The sequence below is a fragment of the Rhinoderma darwinii genome, chromosome 10 (genome assembly GCF_050947455.1).
Source record: "Rhinoderma darwinii isolate aRhiDar2 chromosome 10, aRhiDar2.hap1, whole genome shotgun sequence".
Classification (NCBI taxonomy): Eukaryota; Metazoa; Chordata; class Amphibia; order Anura; family Rhinodermatidae; genus Rhinoderma; species Rhinoderma darwinii.
In genome coordinates, this window is record NC_134696.1 from 32,054,990 (window position 1) to 32,068,652 (window position 13,663).

General features: G+C 43.6%; 1 protein-coding gene across 5 annotated transcripts in view; it reads left to right on the forward strand.

The window, feature by feature from the left end:
- The window catches only part of SAMD11 (sterile alpha motif domain containing 11), a 139,948-nt gene that overhangs the window by 113,211 nt on the left and 13,074 nt on the right, over positions 1-13,663 (forward strand). For all 5 annotated transcript variants that reach the window (XR_012850845.1, XM_075839703.1, XM_075839704.1 and 2 more), the window contains exon 8: positions 3,170-3,320. Coding sequence is in view for 4 of the 5 variants with exons in the window: in XM_075839703.1 (XP_075695818.1) it covers positions 3,170-3,320 (151 nt within the window). In the remaining variant the exon portion in view is untranslated. The remainder of the gene's footprint in view (positions 1-3,169; positions 3,321-13,663) is intronic.

Sequence of the window (13,663 nt, forward strand, 5' to 3'; positions counted from 1 at the left end):
TAGTCCAGGATGGGCTGTGCCATAGATGAGGACTCTATGTACTTCCCATTGGTTTAGTGACAGATCTGCCATAAATGTGTATTATGAACGTCACTATTTTGTCAGTGCAAATTAATTTGTAGTATCCTGAATGACTTCTAGCATTGTTAGATGTACGATCACTTGTTTTGGAATACATTTATGGCCATCTGACTCGGTTTATAAGCAATTGAGAATTACATGATCACAAATACAGTAGGTGACTGTAATATTTAAAGGGGTTGTCCAGTTTTAGCAAATTTAATGTTATTTTTTTTGTTTAATTAAAAGTTATACAATTTTCAAATCTACTTTCTGTATTAATTCCTTACAGTTTGATGATCCCTGCTATTCGGTAGGAACGTTCATTGTTTATTTACAGTGGATAAAATTCTGTACATGGTCATGTGATGGACACACAGGTGCTGGGATCGTTACAGGGTCATGTGATGGACACACAAGTGCACGGCTCGTTATAGTATGTGTATCAGAGCTGTGTATTGTAATAATCCTAGCACCTGTGTGTCCATCACATGACCCTGTAACTATCCCAGCACCTGTGTGTCCATCACATGACCATGGACAGAATTTTATCCATTGGAAGTAAACAATGAATGTTCCTACCGAATAGCAGGGATCATTAAAACTGTAAGGAATTAATACAGAAAGTATATTTGAAAATTGTACAACTTTTAGGCCTCATTTACACGAGCGTAATATACGCGCGTGCGACGCGCGTGCTTTTCACGCGTGTCGTACGCACCTATATTACTCTATGGGGCAGTGCAGACGATGCGTGAATTTTGCGCAGCGCGAGTGCGTTGCGTAAAACTCACGACATGTTCTATAATCGTGCGTTTTTCGCGCATCACGCACCCATTAAAGTCAATGGGTGCGTTAAAACCACGAAGGTCGCACGGAAGCACTTCCGTGCGAACTGCGTGATTCGCGCAAGAGCTGTCAAACTGAATGTAAACAGAAAAGCACCACGTGCTTTTCTGTTTACAAACATCCGAACGGAGTGTCTTAGATATGAGCGAACCGAACTTTACCGGGTTCGGCCGAACTCGTTTTGACCGAACCCGGCAGGAGACAGTCACTGTGCAGGGTGCTGAAAGAGTTAAACTGTTTCAGCACCCTGGACAGTGACTTCCGATTCCAATATACGTGAACGTGTAAAAAAAAAAAAAAATCTGACTTACCGATAACTCCCGGCTTCTTCCTCCAGTCTGACCTCCCGGGATTACAATTCAGTCCAAGTGACAGCCAATCACAAGCCAAGCACAGGCTGCAGCGGTCACATGGACTGCTGCGTCATCCAGGGAGGTGGGGCCAGATGTCAAGAGAGGCGCGTCACCAAGGACGCGTCACCAAGGCAACGGCCGGGAAGTTCTCGGTAAGTACGAACCTCTTTTTTTTTAAACAGGTTACTCGATATGGTGATCGGAATGCACTGTCGAGGGTGCTGAAAGAGTTACTGCCAATCAGTTAACTCTTTCAGCACCATGGACAGTGACTGACGTCGACTAGCCTCATCTCTATGATGGCGGCTGCGCGAAAATCACGCAGCCGCTCATCATACACGGATGACACACGGAGCTGTCAAGTGCCTTTTGCGCACGTAAAACGCTGCGTTTTTCGCGAGCGCAAAACGCACACGCTCGTGTAAATGAGGCCTTAGGGTAAGTTCACAAGTAGCATAAATACTGCAGATTTTATTGCGGAAAATCCGCAGCATAACACAGTAGCAGCAGAGTGGATGAGATCTGAATAAATGATAAGCTGAAAAACTGCTCAGAAATTGACCTGCAGAAATTGAATCCACAGCATGTCAATTATATTTGGGTAATTGCTGCTTTTTTGTTGCGGTTTTACCCATTGAATTAAATGGGGAGGTAAAACCCTCAACAGATAGCAGATGTTGCGATTTTTGTGGAGGAAAAGCTGCGATTTCGCTGCAAAAATCACAACTCCGAAAAAAATAAAATCTTATACTTACCCAAAATTCTGTTCTTCTTCGTACAGGCCGGCCTCCTGTGATGACGTTTTATCCCATGTGACACATGGGATGAAACGTCGTCCCAGGAGGCCGGCCTGCAGGGCGGCAGAGGGACGTGTTGCCAGGGCTACGTAAGCATAAAGCTTTTTTTTTTTCTCTATGTGAAATTTTCTGCAGCGGACAATCTGACACACAGTTCACGTTTTCCACACAATTGAGTACAGTTTTTCGGCTGGAATTCCATGCGGCTCCCAGGGTGGACACGCTGTGTGTTTTTATGCCGTGAATCTGTGAACATAGTTTTAATCGTACAAAAAATTATAACTTATTTTCTGAAACTGGACAGCCCCTTTAATTGTCCAGTTTCTGATACACCGCAGGTTTTATCCACATTGTTGAGGCTGTTGTGCCTGGAAAATCGCTTTTATTCCATTGCATCACACATTTTTACCATTGCCAAAACTCGGATATGATACTAAAAATAAGCAGTAATTCTTACAAACTCAGTCGAGGGTCGTGAACTCGGGGTGCTTTGTATCGGGGCTCTGGATGGAAAATAACTTTCTGTATACGGATTTAAAAATAAAAAGTTGCCAGTCGTTTCTAACCAACAAGACTCTGAAGACATATTTTTACTTCTTGATATAGATTATTATTTCCCGTTCTATCCTTACATGATAGTAAATCTAAAGAGCACAACATTTTCTGGAAAAATAACGGCCTTATTTTCATCTGGGAAGAGGAACTTGGTCCATCCCACCGCCCCTCTCACAACCCCCCACCCCGGGGGTGACTCAGTTAGTTGCGTATGTTTTCAAGTTAAAGGCATGACTAGTTCCAATGGTAGAAAAACATGTGGTTTTGATTGTTTAGTTCTGAGAGGGAAAGGAAAGGGGAGAAAGAAACCGCTAAAGAAGGAAAGATAGAGAACTGAACAAAAGAGGTCAAGAGATGGAGAGAGAGAGTGATAAGGAGCCGGATGATCTCTGCGAGCAGCCAGGTAATTCTCCCACACACTGGGATGAGTGAGGAAAGAGGAGAAGGAAGGAGGATGGATTGCTCAGGATATCTCCGTCAGGAGACGACTTGAGAGTAGTTTGCAGCACTCCAGGGTGTTTCAGCTTGACACAGTTTCCGCTCTTCTTTTGGCAGATCTGCTCCGGGCACGACAAGAAGTGGCAGCTGCTGTGGTGCGAAACTCAGGAGCAATGGAAGCTCACATGCCCACCTCCAGTAACTCCTCCAGCCAGAGGAGGAAGCAAGGCCTGCCACAACATCGGGACACCTCCCACTTCACTGACAGGTAGAGTATCCCCGATGCTGATGGGACCATGTATAGGGACCTGTATGGCGTCATAATGCGCTGTGGAATATAAAGTGTTCATCATATATTGTTTCCTTATCGAGATGTTTTATTATTGAGTTATGAACTTTTTGTTTTCTTTACCCACTTGCTGCTACTGGCGATGAGAAAAGGTTCTGTAGCTTTATATGGTCATGAGTAAGGCTGATATAAAATGGCGTTGGTTGGGTTCGAAAACACCAATGGACTTTTTTGTTAAAATGTAGTCCCGCAGTGCTGATCTCTGGGACCACGGCTGCAGGGAATTGAGGAAGGGAGGCGGTGTTTATAGACATATTACGTATATTGTGATAGTTGTAGCGAGGAGTTCCTTCACCTATGTCAAAGATTCAGTTTGCTGCCCTAGCCCTCTATTTCAATACCCTGGCCGAGGTAGACTGGCTTGTTCGCACCCTGCACCACCCACTCTAGCACCGTTCCTGTATATACATGTCTATATTGCATTTAATATCAACTTTAATGTCAACAAATCCCCCATCATATTGCAATATCAGAGCTCAGGGGCACATACATCCTCAGGGTCCTCTTACATGACCTGAGTTTGCTCGTTCATCGGCTGATTATTGGTCTGCTCATATGAACGCTCGTTTGCCCGATAATTGGCTCGTGTAATACGTCCTTTTATTATAGAGCATCAATCCCGGGACACTGGCATTAGCGCAAACAACATGAATCCTTATTAGTGTTTTGTTCCAATCTACGTCTCGAACAGATTTTGTGCTCTTGGCTTTTGTCTCACGTAATATCTAAAATAAAAGTTGTTGAATAGTAGGCGAGCACCAGTTTAGGCTCATTTCCTGATCGCAGCTCATCCCGTATTGTGGGACCCTGCGCTGGCTAAATAACATTACAGATTGAAAGGTTAGTTCTGTGTGAAAGTGAGTAATAAGAAATAGTGTGTGGGCAAGTACAACAGCCCTGACGCACGGCACACCAAGAGTGGGATTGTGCAAACTTCTACATATAGGTGTCTCACTCAGCAGCACCGCTAGCGCGCACGTCACAGGATTTAGGTCATCCGAGCAGGTTCGAGATAGAAATGAAAGTTCTTAAAATAAACAGTAAGTCAAATGTAAAATGTACGCGCATTGCCATGTGCACTCACCCTTTGTGGAGACACCATATTCTCCCTTAGAGGCATTGCAACTAGGAGAGAATACCACCATAATACGGCCATGCCCTCCACCTCTACAAATTCCTTATGAGTCAGTCAGAATAAACCTCCACGTACAATCCGAGGCCCACAGAGGTTACAGCATGGTCCCGCAGCGAGTTATGGGTGCCATATTACAGATGTGTACAACACAGATCCATAATACGGCCGCGCGTATGAGGCATAATCTGGTCTTTGTAGAGTTTTTCCACAAACCACAGATATCACTGAGCCCTGTGAGGAATATACATCCAGTTCTCAAAGGGAACATTGGACAGGCCAAGAACACAGCCATATTTTGCTACTGAAAAGTATATCTCCAGTATGTCATGATTCGTACTAAAAGGGGTTTTCACACAAACCACATTTATCACCTATATACAGGATAGATGATGGGGGTGCCAAGCATTCTTACAACATAGGGTTGTATCCAATTTCAATGCACAAACCCGCTCCTCACTGCGACCCTGCTGGTACAGAAGAACGGGGGACTCGGGGTTCCCTTGTCCTAGTGATCGGTGGGGCCCCCAGTGATCTAACATTTACTATCACTGAAAAGGTGATAAATGGGCTTTGTAGGAATCCTGAAGTACTGGAGATAAACGTTACAGTAGCAAAATATTGCTGTATCCTTGGCCTTTGCCAATTTTTACTATGAACCCTGGAGGCATATTCCTTAGAGGGAAAAAATCCTTTTTTTCTGCCATTGCAGGCTAGCGTGGGACTGAATAATAGTCTTCAATCGAATAAATTACAAGAATGTTTGGAAAAATGTCTGCCCCATTATCACTACTTTATCTCATTTCAAGAACCCATATTCTGGTTGTTTACTTCGGCCACAAAACTGGAAGAGGACAAAATTGGACAATCCCTTTTAAGTGTTCAGATAGATAATGAATCCGCTGATTCCTAATCACAGTTTATTTTCCGCTTTTCTGTAATTGTCATTCCTGGCTCTTTTGCCCGTTTCTTTCCTCCCATGTCGTGTCTGTTGTCACACAGGGATTGTTGGTTTCTAAGCGAGATTGGATGGTTTTAAGATGTTAATCTCACTCCTTGGAAAGATGACTAGGCTTATAGCTCTGGAAGGATGTGTAGGATCAGCCCCGGCAGTAGGATTGCATTAAGTATGACAGTGTTGTGGGAACACAAGTGAGCGAAGGGGCTTGCACTTTGGCTAACCCTTCCCATTATGGGGAAAGCTGCAGACACGCCAGTTGTGGGGATTGCATGGTTCCTGTCCAGCATAACTCCAGGAAAACCTCCCAACCTCTGTGTGGCCTGGAAGTCTTCCAGGGAAGTCAGAGGAATAGATGAAGAAAGCATGTTTGGGTGGGGGGAAAGAGCAGAAGAGAAGGGACCAAGTGTGTCTGAGGAGTTAGATCTGGCTCTGACCTGTACTTTCCATCTGGAAGGGAGCTAGACCTTCTCTGTGCTCCAGACTCGAGGAGGGGAACGCAATGGTTGTTTATCACCAGATAAAGGATCATTGTCTGGATCTTCTGCCGTTGGAGCTGGCAGAGGACTAGTAAATAACGGCAGATTCCAGTAAGGGGGCGGGAGAGTCCTGGGGCTTTCTATAGGATCAGTATTTGGCAAACAAAAACTGTGGTTGTTTTTCTTCTGTCTGGTGTAGACTTGACAGGGTGGGATTACGCGGCTCCTGGAGGGGCCGGCTGCCAGACCATTTTATTCTCCTAACTCAATAGCAAGACGAGCCTGAAACTCTTATGACCGTCATCCTGAAGACTGGCGGAGCTTATCGCTGTCTAAACTTTCTCTGTCATTGTATGTGGTGAAGATTCCTCACCGAGCGAGGTCCAGTCCGTCCATTTCATAGTAGACCGAATGATGGTGAAGAATGTACTGGGGCAAATCTACCCATGGGACAAACTCCACAAAATAGTCTAAGTAGGCCGGTAAATTGGTGTTGGTCATATTGAAGCATCGGTTACACTATTTCCTGGGTAATTTACCAACGTGTTTATTCAAAGTGCTGAAATAGACGTCTTTACCATGCAACATAGAAACATTGCGGAAAATATAGGAACAGATTTACACCAGTTTTCTGTCAAAATATGTCCCAAATTTTGGAGCACGCCATAAGTGCACTAAAATTTTCAACCTTTTACTTGCCACTTTCAGAAAAAGAGGGTGGGGCATAGCCAAAGGGGCCGGAAGCCTGAACAACAGATTTATCATAATATAAGCCAGAAGCTGCCGTGAGATTTGGCGCAAATCTACAGCTGCTCATAGAAGGCGCACAGACATCTAAAAATGCGCCAAATATAGTAAAAGATGTGCACCTCTTAATATATTTGGCGCTTTTTCCGCCGATGTACATTAGTTTACTCCAGTCTTAATATATTTCTCCCATTGTACTACAGATGTATATTTCTTGTATACATGTTCTCCTTCGCTATATTCCTGCTGACAAATAAAAGGGAGCTGTCAAGTCTGTGAAATGTGACTTAAAGGTCAATTATTTATATATGAATTGCATGTGAATTTTGACACTAGGTGGCAGTGTTCTCATAGAACTCCTATGGGGTCTGAATGTAATAGGTGCAGAAGAAAATCAATATTTAGAATTTATGCCGGCAATAAGATTAAGGTCATTAAGGCCGTATATATTTATCATTATTATTATTATTTTTATCACTAGTTGATCAGATCGCATATTTTAGAATCCACACTGCTACCTATGTGGTTGGAAGGGGTTAATATCAAGATGAAGCTGGCTAGCCTGGAGCACATAGCTGAGGCTGACAGAATCTCACCCCCCTCTTCCTCCCCAGTTCCCTCCCTCAGGCAGGGTGCGTGAGTGGAAGGTAGATTTATGGCAGCCGGAGATAGAGGGAATTACGAGGGGTTGGAGAAGGCTTGGCATGGGGTAAAGATTCCATCCCCTCTTCCTGTGTGGGAACTCCAGGAGAGGAAAAATGAGGAGGCGCCGTCACACTACGAGGCCACAATGTATCCAGGGACCGCTTATCACTTATACTTGTACCAGTATATGGAATAATACTTACCAGGTCATATATCCAGTTCTCTATCGCAGCACGCTTTTTCTATAGGTATGGCAGTAATAGCACAGAACGGGTTAATTTTTGAGTCGTAGATATAGATCAGAAATCCTCTGTACGTGATAAAAATTGTATTTCGTGTCGGAATTTTAACATATTTTTCAAATGAAGAAATGTAATGTGATATACAGAGGATAGTATTACATCTAGAATATAAATCACCAGCAAATGGCCAATCAATATAACCAGTGTTTCTCACTCAGCTTTCCAAGAATCCTGAATGGTAAATGTGCATAGTTATGCAGCAGTATAAGGTCATAGATGTATCGCTACATAACTAGATAGGTTTACCATTCCGGATTTGGAAAAGCTGCATGGCAACCTCTGAAGGAATAATATTGATGCCAATGTCACCCAGCTTTCCCAGAAACAGAAGAGGACAGGACAACTTAGACCACAATCAGACGTGTACAATACGGTTGTGCATGTCTCAGGTGAACATTTCTCTTTTGTAGTTCTTGCTTCGGACATCATAAGGCACAGGTAGCTGTAAAGCCCTGGTTTAATGTTTGCTTAAAGGGGTTGTACAAGTATGGAGATAAAAGGCTTTTCTTTTCTAGAAACAGCGCCACTTTTTCCATGGGCGGTGTTTGGTATTGCGGCTCAGCCCCATTCAAGTAAATAGTGCTGAGCTGCTATACCAAACGCCGCCCATGGACCAGAGGCGCTGCTAGTATTATGAGGTGTGTATATAGGAAGAACACCTAATAAACCATCTTTCTGCCTGGCTATTTACCTAGCTAAACTAGAACACTGCCCCCAAAGGTCAATGAGAATAGTGCAGTACTACAAGAAACTGGACAGGAACGTCTCGCGTTACAATATTTTATGTTTTTTGTTTTGTGTGTGTTTTGTATTCGGTTATTTTTAAGTCAAAATCTGTCTAGGGACAGGACAGGGTTAAGAAGGGCAGCGGCTCATTTTAACCGTGTGTGTAACCCTGTAATGACTTTAACTATTGATTATTTGAAGGCCATTAGCACTTATTGTTAAAGAAAAGTCAATACTTTTAAAGCCTTGTGAACCATTTGTCTCCTTTTAAAGGACATATCAAATTTAGCCGCACGCAGCGTAAATCCCTTAATGCCGTGCATGGCTGTAGGAGCAGAAAGCAGAGAAACAGACACAGGATCCGAGGGCTGGATATCAGCTATTCCAATGCCAGAACCAAATCCGGTATCTAGTCCCTGGCTTCCCAGGCTGATCTGCCATCTATTTCACACTTCAGTATTAAACAGAAAAGAAATCCTCTGAGAAAAACGCATCTGCATTAGATTACTATGTACGTACTTGGGCGCAGGGGAAATGGCTTACAAAAAACTAGGTTTGGGAACCGTGTGGCATGTAAAGCGGTAAAAGGGACACTAAAAGGCAACTTAAATGCAGTGTATTGTTCCCTGCTTTCAGCCACTTTTCAAACTGGGGAGTGGCAGACTGTGATGTGTCTTAATGGGGGGAAGGTCAGGAAATGTCTGTCCCCATGATCAGTAATTTTTCGCATATTCCTCCAGTTGTAAGAACTTCTAGAAACATTTCCATATGTAGCTCTTTAGAATATAGACGTTCACTATACAAGTCATTCCAAAAGTTCTCCCTAAAATAATTGCACCATTTTGGTAGCCATGTTGAACCAAACCCAAAATGGCCTTGTGATGGCAGAATAGATATGTAGTCAATGGCTTGCTCACCCGAATAATGCAGCAGCTATGAGGTCTCTGGGACCCACCACATAAGGAGACCCCCTCCCCCCCCCCACCCAGTTATTCACATTTTAAGGCTCGGCATGCATTGCCACGTACTGTGTGGGGACTTGGAGGAGCATGGAAGTGTTGTATGTGTATATCACTCAATGTATATGTGTTGGACTAGTGATGAGGCCCATTGTAAGTTTTACCACGTGGTCCCGTAACTACTTGGTTCCCCCGATTTTTACCCAGCTTTCACCGAAATAGGTATAAACAATGTTCCCACCAACAAACCCTCCTGCCCAGGAGCTATAACTTACCTTAGCCATTGTCTGCAATGGAAATCCCCCGCCGTCATAACCCTGCCTATGTCGGTTATGATGGCGACCATATTTGTTGTCACCCAGAAAGCACTAGCTGAACAGAATTGTTACAGGGAATGTATAGCTCATATATTTTCTTACGAAGTAAAAGCAGATCGTGAAACATAATCATTTTTTCTAATCTGTTTTAATTTTATGATTGAATTTTTTAAATTCTATTTTCTGTACATGATTATGGGGGCCGCCATCTTGCCTGAGCTGCTGGTAACAGGATTTAGCGATGTGCTTTACGGCAGCCGCATGAACCATAAGAACCTGTGGACAGGAGGGGACCCATTGACTCATATGGGAGAGTTTTTTCTAGGCATGTTCTGTGACCTGTGCAGGGAGGGGAGGAGGGGAGCTGTGTCCATCACCTATTGCTAATGGTGGATCCTATCTATCTATCTATCTATCTATCTATCTATCTATCTATCTATCTATCCTGTCATTGCAATCCTGCCTGTATTAATAATGAGATGACTGCTGAGAAGTGATCTCTACAGAACAGGAAGGGTCAATCTAATGTGGGGCTCAGTGGCCAGAGTGAAAACTGCAGGATTTTAGGATTATGTTTTAATATAGATATTGACATAGAAAATTAAAGAAAAATCACCAAAAATTCTTTAAAAATATGTTTAACATAAAAACTAGATTTAACAATAGGTCATTTTCTGATGACATGTTCCCTTTAACAACTTGACAGGAGAAGACAACTGAGGGACATGTCATTTCTGGTGATCTAGGGAAACGCACATTAATAATGGATTATAATGTAATGAGGATGTTTATTTATGGTAATTTAGGCATTCATTACATTCTATTTGCTAAGTCCTTAGCTGTAAGGAGGACATTATGAATCACCTTTACTCAGTCATTGACTGACAGAGGGGGCTGTGTGCAGGTCCGCACGCTACAATTCTGGAAATAGTGGGAAGTATGTAAACACTGCTTGTAAATACTGCGTGGTGACCGCAGCACACGCAATTCACCGCCCCGGTCCCTAGGGGTCTATCAGGGACTGTTTCTATGGCAACAGTGCAAATGGGTCAGGACAGGGTTAAGGTAGCAGTACAATACCCATTAATGCCTTTTGGCTGTGATCCTGTATGAGTATGAGGCGCCTGAGTATGCAAGAGGGACCTGTGTATCACTGCAGAGCGCGGAAGGGTCATCCATTCACTTCCGTAAATTGCTAATACGCTGTGCCCCTGTGCAGAATGTGAGAGATTTACAACATAAGTGGTTCAGTCGTCTCCACTATGGCGCAAATGCGTTCACTCCACGCTTTATCCAATAATAAAGGACGGTCATAGGCATTAGAGGAAGGTCTTCAGGTCGTATTAGAGGAAGGTCTTCAGACGCATGGTCAAGCAAGCATTCAGATGACACCCCCATAACATCAGACTGTGGCACTAATTGACGATGGCCTAAGGGGATTTACTTAAACCGGTAAACCCAAAACATATATGGCTTTTACAATAGCCTTTTACTGCTGGTTATGGGAAAGCTGGGTGGCAACTAATAAAGCAACCATTTCAGCTGCTACAGGGGTTGTCACCCAGCTTTTCTTGGTTCCTGAATAACAAATATTATAATGGGCTTATAACTGTAAAACTATGCTAATTCACCATTGAGGGGTCTGGGGATGATTGATAACCCTAAAAAATTGCTACATTTTCTATAGCCCTTCATAGATATAACGATCTCCTCTCCTGGAGCCGCCTGTTGGAAAAACTCACCTCTGGGGTACCAGATATTATGAGCACTTTCCCAAATCTAGCTATTTAATACTGCCTGAAGCGCGGAGACCTAATTCCCAAGATTGTTTATTTCTTTATTCTATAAAAGTTTTAAAATGTCAAAAATAAAGAATGAAAAAAAATAAAATAAAAATGAGCACTACATGTGCTGCGGATTTGGGACCTGCTGATCTCAAACCATAGAAGCCATTTAAAGGGAATTATAGATTACATTTCCTCCAATGACAAAAATTGCCATAGCTTGCTAAAGAACCAATGACCTGTATAAAGCCGCCTAACAGATACCTAATAATGGTGAAATGACAGCGTGGCTCCCTTCACATGTCATGCTTTGTGAATGGCCTTTTTTTTTTTTTTTGTGCGCTGTGATTTTACATCCTATGCTAGAGATTTTCTGCTGCATTGGTCGGAGCAAGAGCTGGAATATTAACATAAATGAATGCTGTCTAGTATGCAAAAAACCGCAAGCAGTGAAATGGTTAAACTGTGCCTGATTTCCCACATTGCATCCTATATAAAAGCCGCTACGTCTGGCAGCCTCGTCTCCCCATGATTACAGCTAATTACATCGACCGGACACCTCCTCGCCCCCGCCATGCAGCTTTAATTGACCGTTATTCATCTGCAGGCTGTCCGGGTGGCAGAGCACTTGGCAGCCCAGCGACAGAGGCCTCGGCTAATTGTCGGGCCTGGGGGATTAGGCCAGGTGATTACACACTTCACGGTGTAATTACATAAGCATCGCTTGGCTGCTGCCCCGGCTCGGAGCCGAAGGTCACTTTCTGCGTTACCTGAGATTAATTGGAGCTGCCAGTAGAGTGCGGGGAGCTGGCGGAGCGCTGATACGATTAGCAGGACGTTTCAGCAGCGAGGAATCGATGGCCGCTCTTCCCAGACAACGCGAGCGGTGCAATTAGTTTAGTGCTGAGTGAGGGGAGAGCTGGGGGAAGGTAATATTATGTGGGGCTTGTCGGAGAGAAGAGTCTGGGGGTCAGCTGTACCTCACACAATGAAGGAAATGCAGGAATATCCGTACACTCAATAGACAGACAACCAAATTCTTGGCAACTATTTAATGCCAATGTATTCCCTGGCCCCTTGGCCAATGATTTATGGAATCTTATGTATTGCCTTCCCTTTTAGGCCTCATGGACACGGCCATAGAATATCTGAGTTGTATGGAGCCATAATACGCTATGGGGTCCAACTTTACCTCCGTATACCTCTGATTTCATATGGCGGCGTACGGGCATGTTGCTCCTGATTATACCTGAAAGCTGGCAGATATGGTGCCATCAGACAGATTTCCTAATTTTATATAAATATCTAATCATTTGTCTGATTGGATAGAAATTGCTACTTCTAACTCCGTATACTACAGCGGGCACAGATTCGGACACTAGGCGAACGTCGCCTCCGTTCAGTGGATATTCTCCGGATGATTATTTGTGGGAAGGTGACAATTGATAAACAATGACCATCACCAACTGGCGTGTGGCATTAGACAACGGCATTAACAAGCCCCCCGTGTAATTTAGTATTTTGACAGATTAAAAGTGAACCTACCACGTGGCTAACATCAGATATGAACTGCGAGGAAATGTGAGAAGGGTAACCGGGACATTATCCCTTAATATTTATAGTGATGAGAGGATGGAGATGTTACCCGATACCCGAGTCCTAAGGGACTGGTTATTGTGCGGTTTTAATTGAGGAGTGTGGTATTTCAAGGGGAGAAGAGAGGACAGAAACACAGAGGAATATCTCTTTGAATTGGGTCTCCTCCAAGATTAGAGAGGTTAATCTTAATGATGGTGGGTGGTGAGAGACCCATCTATCTCTGGCAGCTCCGAGCCATTAATGTTTTATTGCCTTATTACATTGCCAATGTGACTGTGTCACCATGCCATACCGCCGCACTGCTGTCTGGATGTGAATTATGGGAGTAGTACCCAGATGTTGGAATAAGCTGCTCAGCTGTAAGAAATGTTTGGCTACTGAAGTATCGCTAATGTTTGAGCGCTCGTGGCACCCTCCGTCTTTTTACACACCTAGATCTCCGTGATAAGGGGTGACTCTAACTTTTAGTGAACTCTATACTTCACGTACAGAAATTCATTCAAAATAGCCGCGTTCCTGATGCCAACAATGTTCTTTCTGTGGTGTATAAACTCCGGCTACCACAGGAAAATTACGTCCATTAAATTATTTTCGCGATTTACTGACACAATTAT